We start from the raw sequence: 21310 nt of genomic DNA, 5'->3' as shown, positions 1-21310 counted from the left end.
ATGTTTATACTATCTTTCCATCTTGGCATTTAATTATTTGGTCTTGTTTCCTGAAATGTCTGAAAATTCTGATTGAAAGTGAGACCTTACCTTATGAAAACTTGCAAAAGCTCAGGATATGTTATCTTCCAGAAAGGATTCAGTTTTCTTTTGGCAAGTGAATATTAGCATACCACCCTAATAACAGTTTGAGACTGGTGTTATTTTGATTTGCTCTTACTTATAGAACATAATCTTTCTTAAGTATCAATTTGAAAAACTGGGGTGTTTACCATGGCTCCCTCTTAAGGAACTACAACTTCTGTCCCCCCACCCCACCCCCAGGAGACTGCTGAATTCTGGCTAGTGAAAAATCCACATGATTTGCCTGTGTCTGAGTCGAAGCACACACAGGTTAGGGGTTAGCAAATGCCTTAACTGGATATTGCTTGCAAAAAGTTGAGGTCACTTCTGAGATTCCTCAGGATCCTGGTCCTTAAGCCCTGGCTCTTTGGTAGCCTCCAACTCTGGTTTTTACATCCCTAGCTCAGTGACTGCTCTAGGTTGTAGCTTTCTATGCAGCCTCTATGCCATGCACTGAGAAGTGGGAAATATCCCAAGGGAAAACATGTAGGGCTTATCGCAATGTGCTTCCCTTTTTCCTGAGATCTTCACTTCTGAAGTCCTGCCTGTCTTTTTCTCCAATGCCTTTCTTTTTTATTGGTGGGCAGCGTGTGGGAGGCAGGGTGGTAATTTTATATAGATAAGGAGAAGGATTAATCTGATACTAGCTATTCTATCATATCTGAAAGCAGAAGTCCAAAAACTCCAGCTCCTTTATTTAGTCACAAAGTCCCAGTGTTACTACTTTCTAATTGCTTCCTAATAGCCACAACTGTCTGTTTAGGCCTCAGTATCTCCTGCTTGGACTATCGCAAAGAGCAGTACTGGATACCTCTGATTCCAACCTGTCTATTTCACTAGAAATTCTCAAGTCTAGCTGGGTATCATTAGGGATGATTTTTTAAAGTACAGATTTCTGGGCCCTACCTACAAGGATAAAGTAACTGATTTGGAAGGCCTGCAATGGCATCTTGGAATTACTACCACCACCAAACACACGTACACACTAACAACCCCACCCCCTCCCTTAAGTGATTCTGATGGAACCAATCCATGTATTGCTATTTGGGAAAAATTATTACTTTACACCTCAGTTGCCAGTTTCCTATTTAAACTGGAATTCTGATTAGTCACTCTGATTATAATCTGTCTTCTATCTGCTTATTCATTGCCTTTTACAAATACAAAGATACTACGTATATTAGTGCAAATGAGTATGCATACATGTTTGTGTTTACGTGTGCGCACAAGAAAGTAGAAAAGTGAGATTTTTTTTAAAAAAAAAAGCAAGTGAAAGAAAGGGAGATGGGGAGAGGGTAAGAGAAAGACTGACAGACCGTATGAGTACAAGAGTGAGAAATATTATGGCTTCAAGGTGCTCATCATGGTCTAGTAAGGGAGGAAATAGATGCACAGAACCAAGTTATTTCATGAACCTCCCAGAGGCTTTTTAGGGTTTTGAGATATGAGATTAAGAAATTACCTTGTAAAGAAGAGATATTTGTACCCTACTAGGTATATAATGACTTAGCACAAAGTTTTGACTCTTGCTTCAATAACAAAAACAAAACAAAAATTGCAGCAGACTACCCCATAGTACACTTCTGGGTATGTACCTAGACTTGAATATCATGAAAGAGATTGACCACCGTTCTAATGGACTCTGAGTTTGTCTGAATTATTTATTTTACTGGATTCTGTTGATGCCCTGGTTGTCAATCTCTTTTTAAATCACATATTTAGAGGGGTAATCAATGAATTTGAAACAAACTGATTCAATAAAATGCTGGACTCAAAAATTCAATGGGATTGGTAGTGTCAAGAATTTAGATTTAATATAGAGCTTCCCAATAAGCATCTTCCAATTTTTCCAGAGAATTATTTATTTACTTCTAACTTGTGCAAAGCTAAAAGCATTGTGGATTCAGCTTTCAAACTGCCATGTATGGTTTGGTCAAATTTATATCATCTTTAAACTCAACCATACAGAAATCTACTGTTACTATAAGAGCAAATTAAATGTATTACTCAATGACATTTCAAAAGTGTTCAAAAAATAGAATTACTTTGTTAGTCACAGTGTTGATTGCCAGAGTTGGAGAGGCACTTCCCGAAATAATACACTCCATTCCCAAAGAATCTGAATCTATGCTATATGGAGTTGAGGCCTAAAATACAAGAACAAAATAAATAATTATTAGCTCATAAAACCACCAACTTTAACACAATTTGAAGTTATTTCATCAAATCCTCCAACATCCAGTTTTGTGCTTTGTTTCTGAAAATAAACTTAAAATCATTACTGAATTCTCTTCTACTATATTTTATTATGCTACTAACCTGATAATCACAAAGTCCATTGGTATGGCTACTCCTTACCAACTCTTAACTGGTTGTGGGATAGGTTTGCAAAAATTAGAGATAAACTTCTGTAGTGGAGGTTACTAACAATCAGGTTAACACTCATTCTCCCATCTTCTCCCTTTTAGTAATAGATCCCTGTAGTTATCAACTCATCTCTGCCCAGCTAAAGACCACCTTTTCCAGACTCATTTGCAGCTAGTTGTAGCCATGTGATTAAGGTGCGACAAATGGGATGTGAGCAAGAGTGATGTGTGCAACTTCTGGGTCATGTCTTTGAAAGGAACTTGCTTGCCCTCCATCCTCTTTCCCTCTTATTGCAGGCCTTCGACACAGATGTGCTGGTGGTGATCCTGTATAACCAGAAAGCTGAGGCTAATACCCTGGGGAATACTGGAAAGATAAGATTAGAAGGAAACATCTGAATGACCTTGTGGAACAGAGCTGGTTATTCATCTGATCCACCTCTCAGCTTGGACTTTTACCTAAGAGAGAAATAAATCTCTCTGGTTTAAGCCTCTCAGGTGTAGCTTTCTCTTCCTTTGTCTGTTAATGCAACTGAACAATATCCTAAATAAAACAATTTCATATACATTGTTTACAGAGCTAACATGGGTGTCAAAAATCAATATAGGTTTTCTACATTTAGAATTTTGGATGCAGATTGTGACAATTCCTTTCTCTCTCTCAAAATAAAGAGTAATTTCACTGAAAAACATTTCTAAGATTGATTTATTTATCACTTAATCACTTGGCATGAATTTCTTTCATCAGATAATCCAAGAGGGTAGGGCACAGATATCTTGAAAAAAGGAAAAGAAAAGGGTCACCCCGAGAAGGCAGAATCTAGTACTTACGTGCTGGGTACACACTGACAGTTCGGTGAACATGGAAAAGCACTTCAGAAATACAAATGGAAGAACTACAAAGACAGCTCTGTATGCCGCAACTTTGGTGCCTGTCAATTTAGCTACAATTTATGCCCCAACTTTGGTGCCAGCTAATTTAGCTAAATTAACACAGAAGATTACTTTAGAAAGCTGCAAATCTCAGGTTCCTTTAACTCAACTCAGTCATCTCATTCCAGACTACTGGTTCACTATCTAATTCTCACTCCTCCCCACTGGTAACAAGAGGCAAGCCTGTGTTGTGTGACTTCATGCAAATTACTCAACCTTTATACTATTTTCCTCATCTATAAGAGGATTATGCCACCTCCTTTAGAGGTCTGTTAAGAGCATTAATGAAATAATTCATGTAAAGCACTTAGCATAGTACCTGAAATGCACAGTAAGTGCTGGCTTCTATGATGACTACTAACATGTGTCTACTACTGATGCTGAGAACCTACTGATAGAGAGGAATATTCAATGGTGATTAATGAACAAGGAGACAGCTTTGGTATGTGGCACTGTATTCCCACAAGGCCAGATTCACAGCTTTAGCTAAAAAATCTTTTAATTGGATATTCTTCATCAACACTAAAAATCTGGTTCAATCAAGAGAATAAAGGGCATTCACAGAAAGACAAACAAGATGAAAAGGCAGAGGGTTATGTACCAGATGAAGGAACAAGATAAAACCACAGAAAACAAACTAAATGAAGTGGAGATAGGCAACCTTCCAGAAAAAGAATTCAGAATAATGATAGTGAAGATGATCCCAGACCTTGGAAAAAGAATGGAGGCAAAGACCGAGAAGATGCAAGAAATGTTTAACAAAGGCCTAGAAGAATTAAAGAACAAACAAACAGAGATGAACAATACAATAACTGAAATGATAACTAGACTAGAAGGAATCAATAGCAGAATAACTGAGGCAGAAGAACAGATAAGTGACCTGGAAGACAGAATGGTGGAATTCACTGCTGCAGAACAGAATAAAGAAAAAAGAATGAAAAGAAATGAAGACAGCCTCAGAGACCTCTGGGACAACATTAAATGCAACAACATTCGCATTATAGGGGTCCCAGAAGGAGAAGAGAGAAAGGACCTGAGGAAATATTTGAAGACATTATAGTCAAAAACTTCCCTAACATGGGAAAGGAAATAGCCACCCAAGTCCAGGAAGCACAGAGAGTCCCACACAGGATAAACCCAAAGAGAAAAACACCGAGACACATAGTAATCAAATTGGCAAAAATTAAAGACAAAAAAAATTATTGAAAGCAACAAGGGAAAAACAACAAATAACATACAAGGGAACTCCCATAAGGTTAACAGCTGATTTCTCAGCAGAAATTCTACAAGCCAGAAGGGAGTGGCATGATATACATAAAGTGATGAAAGGGAAGAACCTACAACCAATATTACTCTACCCGGCAAGGATCTCATTCAGATTCGATGGAAAAATCGAAAACTTTACAGACAAGCAAAAGCTAAGAGAATTCAGCACCACCAAACCAGCTCTGCAACAAATGCTAAAGGAACTTCTCTAAGTGGGAAACACAAGAGAAGAAAAGGACCTACAAAAACAAACCCAAAACAATTAAGAAAATGGTCATAAGAACATACACATCAATAAATACCTTAAACGTGAATGGATTAAATGCTCCAACAAAAGGACACAGGCTTGGTGAATGGATACAAAAACAAGACCAATCTATATGCTGTCTAAAAGAGACCCACTTCAGACCTAGGGACACACACAGACTGAAGGTGAGGGGATGGAAAAAGATATTCCATGGAAAGGAAATCAAAAGAAAGCTTGAGTAGCTATATTCATAACAGATATAATAGACTTTAAAATAAAGAATGTTACAAAAGACAAGGAAGGACACTACATAATGATCAAGGGATCAATGCAAGAAGAAGATATAACAATTATAAATAGATATGCACCCAACACAGGAGCACCTCAATACATAAGACAAGGGCTAACAGCTATAAAAGAGGAAATCGACAGTAAAACAATAGTAGTGGGGGACTTTAACACATCACTTAACACCAATGGACAGATCATCCAAAATGAAAATAAATAAGGAAACAGAAGCTTTAAAAGACACAACAGACCAGATAGATTGAACTGATATTTATAGGACATTCCATCCCAAAACAGCAAATTACACTTTCTTCTCAAGTGTGCACGGAACATTCTCCAGGATAGATCACATCTTGGGTCACAAATCAAGTCTCAGTAAATCTAAGAATATTGAAATCATGTCAAGCATCTTTTCTGACCACAGCGCTATGAGATTAGAAATGAATTAAAAGGAAAAAACATAAACACATGGAGGCTAAACAATATGCTACTAAATAACCAAGAGGAGACTGAAGAAATCAAAGAATAAATCAAAGAATACCTAGAGACAAATGACAATGAAAACACAAAGATCCAAAACCTATAGGATGCAGCAAAAGCAGTTCTAAGAGGGAAGTTTATAGCTATACAAACCTACATGAAGAAACAAGAAAAATCTCAAGTAAACAATCTAACGTTACATCTAAAGGAACTAGAGAAATAAGAACAAAACCCAGAGTTAGCAGAAGGAAAGAAAACATAAAGATCAGATCAGAAATAAATGAAATAGAAACAAAGAAAACAAGAGCAAAGATCAATAAAACTAAAAGCTGGTTCTTTGAGAAGATAAACAAAGTTAATAAACCATTAGCCAGACTCATCAAGAAAAAAAGGGAAAGGACTCAAATCAATAAAATCAGATATGAAAAAGGAGAAGTTACAACACACACTGCAGAAATACAAAGCATCCTAAGAGACTACTACAAGCAACTCTATGCCAATAAAATGCACAACCTGGAAGAAATGGACAAATTCTTAGAAAGGTATACCCTTCTAAGGCTGAACCAGGAAGAAACAGAAAATATGAACAGACCAATCACAAGTAATGAAATTGAAACTGTGATTAAAAATCTTCCAACAAGCAAAAGTCCAGGACCAGATGGCTTCACAGGTGAATTCTATCAAACATTTAGAGATGAGTTAACACCCATCCTTCTTAAACTCTTCCAAAAAAACTGCAGAGGAAGGAACACTCCCAAACTCATTCTATGAGGCCACTATCACCCTGATACCAAAACCAGACAAAGATACTACAAAAAAAGAGAAAATTATAGACCAATATCACAGATGAATATAGATGCAAAAATCCTCAACAAAATACCAGCAAACAGAATCCAACAACACATTAAAAGGATCATACACCATGATCAAGTGGGATTTATCACAGGGATGGAAGGGTTCTTCAATATATGCAAATCAATCAATGTGATACAACCATATTAACAAATTGAAGAATAAAAACCATATGATCATCTCAATAGATGCAGAAAAAGATTTTGACAAAATTCAACACCCATTTATGATAAAAATTCTCCAGAAAGCAGACATAGAGGGAACCTACCTCAACATAATAAAGGCAATATACAACAAACCCACAGCAAACATCATTCTCAATGGTGAAAGACTGAAAGTACTTCCTCTAAGATCAGGAACGAGACAAGGATGTCCACTCTCACCAGTATTATTCAACATAGCTTTGGAAGTCCTAGCCACGGCAACCAGAGAAGAAAGAGAAATAAAAGGAATACAAATTGGAAAAGAAGTAAAACTGGTCACTGTTTGCAGATGACATGATACTATACACAGAGAATCCTAAAAATGCCACCAGAAAACTACTAGAGCTGATCAATGAATGTGGTTAGTTACAGGATACAAAATTAACGCACAGAAATTTCTTGCTTTCCTATACACTAAGGATGAAAAATCTGAAAGAGAAATTACGGAAACACTCCCATTTACCATTGCAACAAAAAGAATAAAATACCTAGGAATAAACCTACCTAGGGAAACAGAAGACCTGTATGCAGAAAACCTTAAGACACTGATGAAAGAAATTAAATTGATACCAACAGATGGAGATATATACCATGTTCTTGGATTGGAATAATCAATATTGTGAAAATGACTATACTACCCAAAGCAATCTACAGATTCAATGTAATCCCTATCAAATTACCAATGGCATTTTTTACGGAACTAGAATAAATCATCTTAAAATTTGTATGGAGACACAAAAAAAACCCAGTAGCCATAGCAGTCTTGAGGGAAAAAAACGGAGCTGGAGGAATCAGACTCCCTGACTTCAGACTATACTACAAAGCTACAGTAATCAAGACAACATGGTACTGGCACAAAAACAGAAACACAGATCAATGGAACAAGATAGAAAGCCCAGAGATAAACCCATGCACCTATGGTCAACTAATCTATGACAAAGGAGGCAAAGATATACAATGGAGAAAAGACAGTGTCTTCAATAAGTGGTGCTGGAAAACTGGACAGCTACATGTAAAAGAATGAAATTAGAACACTCCCTAACACCATACACAAAAATAAAATGGATTCGAGACCTAAATGTAAGACCGGACACTATAAAACTCTTTGTGACATAAATCACAGCAAGATCTCTTTTGATCTACCTCCTACAGTAATGGAAATAAAAACAAAAATAAACAAATGGGACCTAATGAAACTTCAAAGCTTTTGCACAGCAAAGGAAACCATACACAAGACCGAAAGACAACCCTCAGAATGGGAGAAAATATTTGCAAACGAATCAAAGGACAAAGGATTAATCTCCAAAATATATAAACAGCTCATGCAGCTCAATATTAAAGAAACAAACAACCCAATCCAAAAATGGGCAGAAGACCTAAACAGACATTTCTCCAAAGAAGACATACAGATGGCCCAGAAGCACATAAAAGCTGCTCAACATCACTAACTATTAGAGAAATGCAAATCAAAACTACAATGAGGTATGTGGTATAGATGAACCAGTTTGCAGGGCAGAAGTTGAGACACAGATGTAGAGAACAAATGTATGGACACCAAGGGGGAAAATCCACGGTGGGGTGGGGATGCTGGTGTGCTGAATTGGGCGATTGGGATTGACATGTATACACTGATGTGTATAAAGTTGATGACTGGGGCTTCCCTGGTGGCGCAGTGGTTGAGAGTCCGCCTGCTGATGCAGGGGACACGGTTTCATGCCCCGGTCCGGCTAGGCCCATGAGCCATGGCCTCTCAGCCTGCGCGTCTGGAGCCTGTGCTCCGCAACGGAAGAGGCCACAACAGTGAGAGGTCCACGTATCGCTTAAAAAAAAAAAACAAAACTTGATGACTAATAAACTGCAGTATAAAAATACAAACAAATAAAACAACTAATACTAAACTTTCTTTGGGTTATTTATAATAGTTTCAGATATTACATGAAATTTCTAGAAATCTTATATGTTCTGGTATAATGTTATAAGTCATAATTCTAGTTATTACTTTAAACTTTTTTTTTTTTTTTTTTTTTTGTGGTACGCGGGCCTCTCACTGTTGTGGCTTCTCCTGTTGCGGAGCACAGGCTCCCGATGCGCAGACTCAGCGGCCATGGCTCACGGGCCCAGGCGCTCCGCGGCATGTGGGATTCTTCCCGGACCCAGGCACGAACCCGTGTCTCCTGCATTGGCAGGCGGATTCTCAACCACTGCGCCACCAGGGAAGCCCTCTAGTTATTACTTTAAAATGTGTATCTCAGAAATAACTGTATTTCCTTGTTAACAGCATTATTATGAACTTTCATCAAATCTTTAACTGTGGTCATTTTAAAGTCTTTTGTCATTTACAGACAGTTCTGGGTGTACGCTGATGCTTTTGCAAAAATGTTCCTATAAAAGGGTTTCATCTTCAAGGAATTCATGGAAAAGACTCTTACAAGTACAGGTTTCTGGTAACTGACTATACTGCTGAACTGAATGAATAAGCATTTTCAGAACTCTAATGGAAAACTGATGAATTCATAAAAGTGCTAACAAAAGATCAAGATAAAAAAAAATTAAATACATGGGACTGAGTGAACTGATGAGGATGATTGTAATTTTTGTGACTTTCTATTTGGAAAAAAAAAAATCCCACAAGGACTCAGAGGCAAAAAATATACAAATCAATTTTCACTACACAGTAAAGGAGCTGTAACAGTGGAGGATTACTGGACTGAATGTCAATATTATGACATAGTACGAGTGTGTTTCATGTTTGGTAATTGCAATCATTGTTGCTTTTGTTGTGGTCATCCATTTACAATGCTTGGTGTCAGTTTATTTATCTGTTGTTAAAATAAAATACAATGTGTGTGTGTAAAAAAAAAAACAAAATACAAGAGAATAAAGGACATTCTCTTTATATGCACTGATATGCTCAATAGTATGGTATATATTTTTATTTGTAGATACAATGATTTGATGTTATTATTAGACAAGTAGCCTGATTAGTAAAGCTAATTTAACTTGGAATCTATAGACCCCCAAATGTATTTGAATAACTGTTATTATTGCAACCAAAACCCAAATTCTGGACAAAGAAAAGTATCAATGAATCTAATCTAGGTGGCACCTCTCAGCTTATGAAAGATCCTTTCTGGAGTTTCCTCATACCCCATGTCAAAATCCTACTCATTCAGGTTCTACTTCCAGAACAGTAGTGTGACACCTACCTTCTGCTGGTAACTACCAATTTGGGATGGGGGAAGTGGAAAGAGACATGGGATGACAACCAGCTGAGGAGTCTGATGGATAAATAAAATAGGTAGATTGTGGAGAGAAGGCAAAACTTGGGAGAGACCTGCTTGAATCTCCTGTTTTGCTGTAGCTTTGTCCCAAGGTCAGGCAGTAGTTGTGGAGTATGAGCAGCTAAAGTTGTCTTTCTGTCAGGAGCAACTAGGGAAAATAGCCCAGGTACACACAACCAGCTACTAAAGAGAGAAAGGAATCCCACAGGGGATAAAGTCAAAAGAGATCCCCTAAAACTGTATATGAAACACCGCAAAAGTCTCAGGCTGACCCCCAAACCATGCATATGTAGATTAGAATAAGGCAGAAGCTTAAAGAATCAAATTGAAATTGGAACCACTGCCCACAGACAGTGAGAGAGAACTTACAGTTTGAGTCTAACATGGTTAACTGCCAGCTAAAATAAAAATACCAATATTCTACAGAAGATTATAACAGAACCCAGAGTCTCTATAACATTCATAATGTCCAGGATACAATCCAAAATTACCTGATATATAAGTAATAGAAAAATGAAACCCATTCTCAAAAGAAAAGATAATCTACAGAAGCCCACCACAAGAAGACTAAGATGTTGGAACTATCAGAAAAGGATTTTAAAGTAGCTATTATAATTATGCTCAGTGAGATGAAGGAGAAAAAATCTGAATGAAAATAACAAAATAATAGAAATATCAGTGGAGAAATACAAAAAATATAAAAAGAACAAAATCAAAATTTACCAGTGAAAAATATATCTGAATTTTAAAAGTCAATGGATGGACTTAATATCAGAATGGAGATTAAAGAGGAAAGAATCAGTGAACTCAAAGGCAGGTCAACAGAAATAATCCAATCTAAAAAACAAAAAGGAAAAAGACTGATTCTTTTTTAAAAAGAAAAAAAAAAAGCCTCAGAAAGCTATGGGATAATCTCAAAAGGCCTAACATGTATACATGAGTTCCAGAAGGACAGAAAAGAGAGAAAACATCAGGAAAAAATATGGAAGAAATGATGACTGAACACTTAGGAAATTTACTGAAAGACAAATTTACGGATCCAAGAAGCTCAGTAAACCTCCATCAGGATAAATTAAAAGAAAAATCACACTTGGATATATCATAACTGAACTGTTGAAAAATAAAGGTAGAAAGCAGGCAGAGAATAATGACATATCACATAAAGAAAAAACATTGATTGGAAAATGACTGAATTTCTCATAAAAATAATGGAGGTCATTAGACAGTGAATATCGCTGAAATACTGAAAGAAGAAAAAAATTTCAATTTAGGCTGTATATCTAACAAAAATATTTAGTAAGGCACATTTTCAGAAAAGGAAAACTAAGAATGTGTTGCCAGGAGATCTACAACGTAAGAAAGTTCATTAGGCTAAAGGGAAATTAGAGCAGAGGGAAACTTGGACCTTGAGGAATGAAAGCACCAGAAATGGTAAACATCTAGGTAAATTTAAAAGACCATTGTTTTCTCTTAGGTTTTAAAAATCATGTATATTTATTTAAGGCAAAACTTATAACACTGTCTTCTAAGATTATCAGTATACACAGATGTAATACTATGGGGAATGGTGAGGAAAGGGACAAAGGAGACTTATATGACTGGAAGATCTCTATATTTTATATGTACAATATTAACTCTGAATAGACTGCAGAAGTTAGGAATACATACTGAAATCCCAATATATAAATATTTTTTAAAGTATAGCTAAAAAGCCAGTAGATAAGAATACAAAAATATATCCAAATAATCTAAAAGGCAAGAAAGGTGGAAAAAAGGAACTAAAAATACAGAGTGTTACCAGAAAAACTGGGTTCACCTCTTGCTGGGTGTAGAGCTAAAAGACACAACCAAGACAAAGAGTGAGAGAAGGAAGGATTTATTACTTGCAGCAAGTAAGGGGAACACTGGGGATCTTTTCCAAAGCAGTATCTCTGCCAACAGCAAAACTGAAGCAAGTTTTAAGCTACGGGTACATGCGTATTCATGAAGGGGATGGGGGGGTGGGGCCAGAGAGTCCAACCTTTACTTGACTGAAGTCATGAGGGTCAGAAAAGGTCAACATCATCGTCCCTTAGGTTCCAGTTGATCTGGTACTTGAGCGCCTGCCAGAGGGGTTTAAATTCTGCAAAAACAGCCCAAGAAAGCACTCGGGCTAGCCTTTGAAAAAGAATTGGGAATGTTACAACTGAGTTATTATCTTTGCTATTGTCACTTCTCATGACTGGTAACAGTTTGTTCTTTTGTTCCCTTAAAGATAATTATTACTGAGACCTGTTCAAGAACAAGCATTATGGCCAGGCTTAGATCACAAAATGGCTTAGGCCAAAAACACCTTTTCTTGTGTCAAGAAAGCCATGTCTGGTTCTCTTTCTCTGGGGACCCCCACCTGTTTATGAGAAACCAAACAAAAAACAATATCATTAATTACATTAATAAAAATATCGATAATTATGTTAGGTAGCTAGTCAGACAGGAGGGGGTCCCACCCCACCCTGGATGGTTCATCTTTCCCTCCCCCACTTGGACACTGGTGATTGGAGCGCACCCAGAGTCCTCCCTCTTGTGGTCAAGGACCATCACTAGGTTTCTAGCCATATCAGGACCAAGCAAGATGAAACCATCAGCACAGGTTGGCACAGGCACACCAAGACCTAAAAGGTAACTCAAGGTAACATAGGGTTCATTATGCTTCATAGTAATAAATTAGCATTACGATTTTTGCATCCCCGCCCCCTCACTGTGAGTTTCACTTGGGTGCTTATGAGTAAGCACCTGCGCACTAAGAGAAAAGTGATATAACCCTAAAGCTGTCAGTCAAATGATGCAAGACACAGGGAGGAAACACCACTCTAAAAAACCCAACCCTAGCACTCATGAGGCTGCTTCTGGTTTCTAGACAGCCTGCTTTCATCCTTTCTCAGGAGTGTACTTTTGCTCTACTTAACAACACTCTTGCTACTTCAAACCGTTCTATGCCTTCTCGACTGAATTCTTTCCCTCAAGAGGGGCAAGAACTGAGGAAATCACCCATTCTAACAGTGACAACTGCATTAATGTTGATGGTCTAAACACTCGAATAAAAAGGCAGAGATTGTCAAAACGATGTTAAAAAAGCAAGACTAAGCTAAATGCAGCCTACAAGTCACAACTTCAAATGAGACTAATAACAAAGCTTCAAAATATATGAAGCAAAAACTGACAATTAAAAATCAGTAAAGGGCTTCCCTGGTGGTACAGTGGTTGAGAGTCCGCCTGCCGATGCAGGAGACACGGGCTCGTGCCCCAGTCTGGGAAGATCCCACATGCCGCGGAGCGGCTGGGCCCGTGAGCCATGGCCGCTGAGCCTGCGCATCCGGAGCCTGTGCTCCGCAATGGGAGAGGCCACATCAGTGAGAGGCCCATGTAACGCAAAAAAAAAAAAAATCAGTAAAGAAAAAGAACACTGGAATAAATTAGTAAATGCCTTGATCTAACTGATATTAGAGAACATTATATTGAACAACTGTAGAACACATATATTCTTCTCAAGTGCACACATTCACCAAGATACAGTACATGCTGAGTCCCAGAACAAGTCTCAATAAATACGTACAGACTGAAATGAAAAAAAAACTATATTATAAAACAGTAAGATACCTAGGAAACCCCAATATTTGGAGTATTTGGAAAAAGTAATTCATGGGTCAGAGAAGACTCAGAAAATTCTTTTAAACTACTTTGAATTAAATGATAATGAAAATGCAACATACCAAAATGTGTGAGATGCAGTTAAAGCAGTGCTTAGAGGTAAACCTACAGCTTTAAATTCTTATATTATAAAAAAGGAAAGGTCTCAAATCAATTATTTAAGCTGGAAACTGAAGAAGCTAGAAATATTAATAAGAAAAACTGGTAACTAGAAAGAAGTAAATGATAAAGATAAAAGTAGAAATAAAACAGAAAACCAACAACAGAAAAAAAATTTTTAAGACAAAACCTGGCTCTTTGAAAAGACTAACAAAATCAACAAACCTTTAGCTATACCAAATGAAGAAAAAAAGAGAAAACAAATCATCAATATCAAGAATGAAAGAGGATTTATGACTACAGATTCTATAAATATTAGAAGAGAATATTATGCTCCACTTTACATCAATAAATTCAACAACTTAGATGAAAGGCACAAATTTCTTAAGAATATAATTTACCAAAACTGGAATAAAAAGAGAAAATTTGAACAGTCCCATAACAAATAAATATCAAAAGCCTTCCCACATAAAAACAACTTCAGGTCCAGATGGTTTCACTGAATTTTCTCAAACATTCAAGGAAGATATACCAAACAACAGAAACTTTTTCAGAAAAGAGAAGGAAAATGGCCCAACCAATTTTATGAGACCAGTACAACCCTAACATCAAAACCTGACAGATACTACTGCAGATGAAAAATATCACCTGCCATATCAGTAAACAAAGGATGTTGAGGCCAACAAGCCATCAGCCACCCTCAAATGTGCACCTTGAGGTGAATCTGGAGAAAAACAGGACACTAGCCCGAGATAGTTAAGGTGCACATCAAAGGAATGATTTCAATAAGCCCAGACTCTTGCATCTTCCCATATACAGAAAAGCACTGAATTCATTAACTTGAGATGTCGTTTTCTTTAATTAACAGTAATCTTTTGATGTTCCAACTACCTGGTTTTTGTTGCAAAAACTAAATATTCTGGCTCCTCCCTTACCTCCTCAGAGCAGTCCCTCTAAGCTATCTGAGAAGCTGCCTCCAGGGCTTAAGCCCTCATCAAGTCCACCAAATAAAATATAACTCTCAACTTTAACGTTGTGCATTTTTTTCAGCCGACAAAGAAAAGAAAGAAAGAAAGAAACAAAGAAAGAAAATTATAAATCCATGTCCTTCATGAACATAGATACAAAAACACTTAAGATATTAACAGAATGAATCCAGCAATACATGAAAGGGGTAATATAGAGTGACTCAGTAAGGGTTTATCCAAGGAATACAGGTTTAACATTCCAAGTGCAATCAATGTTATTCAACATGCAAACAGAATAAAGAAAAGCTATATAACCACTTCAATGGTACAGAAAAAGCAGTTAACAAATTCTACACCCATTCATGATAAAAACTCTCACCAAACTGGGCTTACTAGAGAATTTCCTCAATGTGATAAATGGCATCTACAAAAGCCCTACAGCTTATGTCACACTTAGTGGTGAAAGACTGAACAGTTTCTTCCTAAGAATGGAAATAAGGCTGGAGGCCCACTTTCACCAGTTCTAGTCAACACTGTACTAGAGATTCTGGTCACTGCAATAAGGTTCTAGGAAGGGACAGGGGAGGAGAAAGGAAAGGCACAGGAAAAGTGTCTATTTGCAGATGACATAATTGTTTATATAGAAAATCCCAAGGCATCTTTAAAAAATACTAGAACTAACAAGACTGTAGAATACAAGGTTAATATACAAAAATTAATTACATTTTTATTACTAGTAGCAAGCAACTGGATTTTTAAATATATAGCATCCAAATCCAAAATACTCAGGATTAAATCTAACTGGAAACATCCAAGTCCTCTACACTGAAAACTAAAAAACATTCCTGAGAGAAATTAAAGACATAATGAATAGAAAGATACACTTCCATGGCTTGAAATAATATTGTTAAGATGTCAATTCTCCCCAGATCAGGTTGCCTGGGGATAAGAATGGAGGGAGGCACAAGTTACAAAGGGGCATGAGGAAACTTTGGGGTATGACAGAAATGTTCATAGTGTCAACTACTAATAACTTCACATGTCAAAAATCCTCAAACTGTAAACTTTAAACATTCAATTAATTGTACATAAACTATCTCTCAATAGTACTGTAAAAAACAGAGAACAAAATCTTACCCATTGATCAAAATAACCCCTTATGAAGCACTTTCTGGTCTACAACTCTAAATGTGTAGCATTTCTCCTGCTTTAAAAAGAAATTCTATTTCTACATATCTCCTAGAGGCAACATGTAGTGCCTCCCACCTAATGTACACTCAGTATGTCTGCCTAATTGAAATAAATGTTTTTTTCGTTCTAAGAATAAGTATGTAGACTGCATTCCTTCCTCTGCTCACTTATACCTTTAACTGAACCCTCCCTCATTCAGACTCAGCCTCAGAGAAGGAAGGCACACAGTGGGGGATCACTTAAACAACAAAACCATTCTATGTAACAATGTGGGATCTCAGTTCCCTGATCAGTGATGAACCATGCCCCCTTGCAGTGGAAACGCTGAGTCTTAACCACTGGACCCAGGGAAGTCCCCCATCATTTGCTATTTCCCATGCCAAAAACTTACACTTCTGTATCAAATTCTAAGTCTCACTCCTCTTCCTATAGCCCTTTCCAGGGCAGCGTTAGCTATTGATATTTTGAGTCACTTTAGTTACCACTGTTTGATCTAACATGTTGATTAATTACTTAGTAATTTGCTCTGTCATTTATAATAATATTTATGACAATTATATATATATGAAGATTAAATGTGGGGGAGTCTCTTAAAATCAAGGACCGTTAACCAAAACCAGACAAAGACACCACAAAAAGAGAAAATTACAGGCCAATATCTCTGATGAATATAGATGCAAAAATACTCAACAAAACATTACCAAACTGAATTCAACAACATATAAAAAGACACACAAAAAAGCATTTGCTGGGAAAACTGGACAGCTACCTGTAAAAGTATGAAATTAGAACACTCCCTAACACCACACACAAAAATAAACTCAAAATGGGTTAAAGACCTAAATGTAAGGCCAGACACTATCAAACTCTTAGAGGAAAACATAGGCAGAACACTCTATGATATAAATCCCAGCAAGATCCTTTTTGACCCATCTCCTAGAGAAATGGAAATAAAAACAAAAATAAACAAATGGGACCTAATGAAACTTAAAAGCTTTTGCACAGCAAAGGATACCATAAACAAGACCAAAAGACAACACTCAGGATGGGAGAAAATATTTGCAAATGAAGCAACTGACAAAGGATTAATCTCCAAAATTTATAAGGAACTCATGCAGCTCAATAACAAAAAAACAAACAACCCAATCCAAAAATGGGCAGCAGAACTAAATAGACATTTCTCCAAAGAAGATATACAGATTGCCAACAAACACATGAAAGAATGCTCAACATCATTAATCATTAGAGAAATGCAAATCAAAACTACAATGAGATATCATCTCACACGGGTCAGATTGGCCATCATCAAAATCTCTAGAAACAATAAATGCTGGAGAGGGTGTGGAGAAAAGGGAACCCTCTTGTACTGCTGGTGGGAATGTAAATTGATACAGCCACTATGGAGAACAGTATGGGGGTTCCTTAAAAAACTAAAAATAGAACTACCATACAACCCAGCAATCCCACTACTGGGCATATACCCTGAGAAAACCATAATTCAAAAAGAGTCATGTACCAAAATGTTCACTGCAGCTCTATTTACGATAGCCAGGACATGGAAGCAAACTAAATGTCCGTCAACAGATGAATGGATAAAGAAGATGTGGCACATATATACAATGGAATATTACTCAGCCATAAAAAGCAATGAAACTGAGTTATTTGTAATGAGGTGGATAGACCTGGAGTCTGTCATACAGAGTGAAGTAAGTCAGAAGGAGAAAAACAAATACCATATGATAACAAATATATATGGACTCTAAGAAAAAAAAAATGTCATGAAGAGATTAGTGGTAGGACGGGAATAAAACACAGACCTACTAGAGCATGGACTTGAGGATATGGGGAGGGGGAAGGGTAAGCTGTGACGAAGTGATAGAGAGGCAGGGACATATATACACTGCCAAGTGTAAATTAGATAGCTGGTGGGAGGCTGCTGCATAGCACAGGGAGATCACCTCTGTGCTTTGTGACCACCTAGAGGGGTGGGATAGGAAGGGTGGGAGGGAGGGTGACGCAAGAGGGAAGAGATATGGGAACATATGTATATGTAAAACTGATTCACTTTGTTGTAAAGGAAAAACTAACACACTATTGTAAAACAGTTATACTCCAATAAAGATGTTTAAAAAAAAAAAAGCATTTGACAAAATTCAAATCCACTCATGATAAAATCTCTCTTCAAAGCTGGTATAGAGGGAAAATATCTCAACATAAAAAGGTCATGCATGACAAACTCAAAGCCAACATTGTACTCAATAGTGAAAAGCTGAAAACCTTTCCTCTAAAATCAGGAACAAGAAAAGAATGCCCACTCTTGCCACTTCTATTACACACAGTACTGGAAGTTCTAGCCACAGCAAGCAGACAAGAAAAAGCAAACAAAAAAACCAAGGCACCCAAACTGGAAGGGAATAAGTAGAACTGTCACTCCTTGCAGATAACATCATACTATACATAGAAAATCCTAAAGTCTCCAGCAAGAAAACTATTAGAACTAATAAATGAATTCAGTTGTAAGATACAAGATTAATATACAGAAATCTATTGATTTTCTATACACTAATAATGAACTCTCAGAAAGAGAAAGCAAGACAACCCCATTTAAAATTGCATCAAAAAGAATAAAACACCTAGGAATACACTTAACTAAGGAAGTGAAATATCTATACTCTGAAAACTGTAATACGTTGATGAAGGTTTGAAGATGATACAAAGAAATGGAAAGATATCCTGTGTTCCTGGATTGGAAGAACTAATATTGGTAAAATGGTCATACTATAAAGCAATCTACAGATTTAATGCAATTCTTATCAAATACCCATGACATTTTTCATAGAAGTAGAACAACTAATCCTAAAATTTATATGGAACCACAAAAGATCTTGAATTGCCAAAGCAATCTTGAGAAAAAAGAACAAAGCTCGAGAATCACACTCTGGCTTCAAACTATACTACAAAGCTACAGTAATCAGAACAGCATGGTACTGAGACAAAAACAGACACATAGATCAATGGAGCAGAACAGAGATCCCAGAAATAAATCCATACACTTATGGTCAATTAATCTATAACAAAGGAAACAAGAATATACAATAGAGAAAAGAGTCTCTTCAAGAAATGATGCTGGGGGGCTTCCCTGGTGGCGCAGTGGTTGGGGGTCCGTCTGCCAATGCAGGGGACACAGGTTCGTGCCCTGGTCCGGGAAGATCCCACATGCCGCAGAGCGGCTGGGCCCGTGAGCCATGGCCGCTGAGCCTGTGCGTCCGGAGCCTGCGCTCCGCAATGGGAGAGGCCACAACGGTGAGAGGCCCGCGTACCACAAAAAAAAAAAAAAAAAAAGAAATGATGCTGGGAAAATGGACAGCTACATGTGAAAAGTATGAAATTAGAACATTTCCTCACATCATATACAAAAATAAAGTCAAAATGGATTAAAGACCTAAATGTAAAACCAAAAACCACAAAACTCCTAGAAAAGACCATAGGCAAAACATTCTTTTACATAAATCATAGCAATAATCTGTCTCCTAAGGCCAAAAATTTAAAAAATAAACAGGATCCATCAACAAAACGAAAAGACCGCCTACTATATGGGAGAAAAAAGTTGTAAATGATATGACCACTAAGGGGTTAATACCCAAAATATATAAACAAGCTCATACAACTCAACATCAAAAAAACAAACAACCCAATTAAAAAATGGGCAGAAGACCTGAATAGACACTTTCCAAAGATATACAGATGGCCAACAGGCACATGAAAAAATGCTAAACATCACTTATCAGAGAAATACAAATCAAAACCACAATGAGATATCACTGCACACCTGTCAAAATAACTATCATCAAAAAGTCTACAAATAAATGTTGGCAAGGATGTGGGAAAAAAAGGAACCCTAGTATGCTGCTGGTGAGATTGTAAATTGGTGCAGTCACTATAGAAAACAGTACAGAGTTCCTCAAAACACTAAAATAGAGAACTACCATATGATCCAGCAATTCCACTCCTGGGTATATATATGAAGAAAACAAAAACACTAATTTGAAAAGATATACGCACCCCAATGTTCATAGCAGCATTATTTACAATAGTCAAGATATGGAAGCAAACTAAGTGTCCCTCAACAGATGAATGGATAAAGAAGTGGGAGATATATATATGTAAAATACTCCATTATACATATATACATACATATATTATGTGTAATGGAATATTACTCAGCCATAAAAAAGAATGAGGGACTTCCCTGGTGGTGCAGTGGTTAAGAATCCGCCTGCCAATGCAGGGGACATGGGTTCGAGCCCTGGTCAGGGAAGATCGCACATGCCGCGGAGCAACTAAGCCCATGTGCCACAACTACTGAGCCTGTGCTCTAGAGCCTGCAAGCCACAACTACTGAGCCCGCATGCCAAACTACTGAGCCTGCATGCCTAGAGCCAGTGCTCCGCAACAAAGAGAAGCCACTGCAATGAGAAGCCCGCGCACCACAACTAAGAATAGCCCCCACTCGCTGCAACTAGACAAAGCCTGTGCGCAGCAACAAAGACCCAATGCAGCCAAGATAAATAAATTTTAAAAATAAATAAATTTATAAAAAAATAATAATAATGATGAAATTTTGCCATTTGCAACAATGTGAATGAGCCCAGAGGGTATTATGCTTAGTGAAAAAGGTCAAATATTCTATGTCATCACTTACATGTTGAATCTAAAGAATAAAACGAATGTATACAACAAAACAAATAGACTCACAGATACAGAGAAAAAGCTAGTGGTTACCAGTGAGGGGAGGGAAGTGGGGAGGGGCAAGATAGGGGTATGGGATTAAGAGACAGAAACTACTATGTATAAAATAAATAAGCAATGAGGATATATTGTACAGCACAGGGGAATATAGCCATTACTTTGTAATAACTTTAAATGGAGTATAATCTATGAAAATACTAAATCATTATGTTATACACTTGAAACTAATATAATAGTGCATATCAACTATACTTCAATTTAAAAAAATTTTAAATAACACTGAAGAAAAAAATTAGTATTCAAATCCAAAAATAAATAAAGGCCCATTATCTCACAATAAGATATGCATATATAAAAAGAAATCTGATTCAGTCTTGTGATCTTCAGCACAGCAAATACTAGTGGCAGTATAACGCAGTTGTAAACAGCATAGACTCTGAAGGCAGACTACCTGAGTTCATAATCCTGGCCTTGGTACTATTGTCCTTTGTACCCTTGGATAACAACATCCGTGCCTATCGGTTTCATCATTTGGAGTTACTATAAAAATTACATGAGTTAATATATATAAAATTCT

At 37.0% G+C, this 21310-nt stretch overlaps 1 protein-coding gene across 14 annotated transcripts in view; it reads right to left on the bottom strand.

The window, feature by feature from the left end:
- The window catches only part of FOXJ3 (forkhead box J3), a 133627-nt gene that overhangs the window by 31703 nt on the left and 80614 nt on the right, over positions 1-21310 (bottom strand). For 10 of the 14 annotated variants that reach the window (XM_059046191.2, XM_067010024.1, XM_067009987.1 and 7 more), the window contains one exon: positions 2169-2270. The exons of the other annotated variants lie outside the window; for them this stretch is intronic. In XM_059046191.2, coding sequence (XP_058902174.1) covers positions 2169-2270 — 102 coding nt within the window. The remainder of the gene's footprint in view (positions 1-2168; positions 2271-21310) is intronic. 14 annotated transcript variants of the gene reach the window in all.

This window comes from Kogia breviceps, chromosome 1 (genome assembly GCF_026419965.1).
Source record: "Kogia breviceps isolate mKogBre1 chromosome 1, mKogBre1 haplotype 1, whole genome shotgun sequence".
Classification (NCBI taxonomy): domain Eukaryota; kingdom Metazoa; phylum Chordata; class Mammalia; order Artiodactyla; family Physeteridae; genus Kogia; species Kogia breviceps.
The sequence above is the reverse complement of the archived record's forward strand: the minus strand, read 5'-3'. Positions and strand labels throughout refer to the sequence as shown.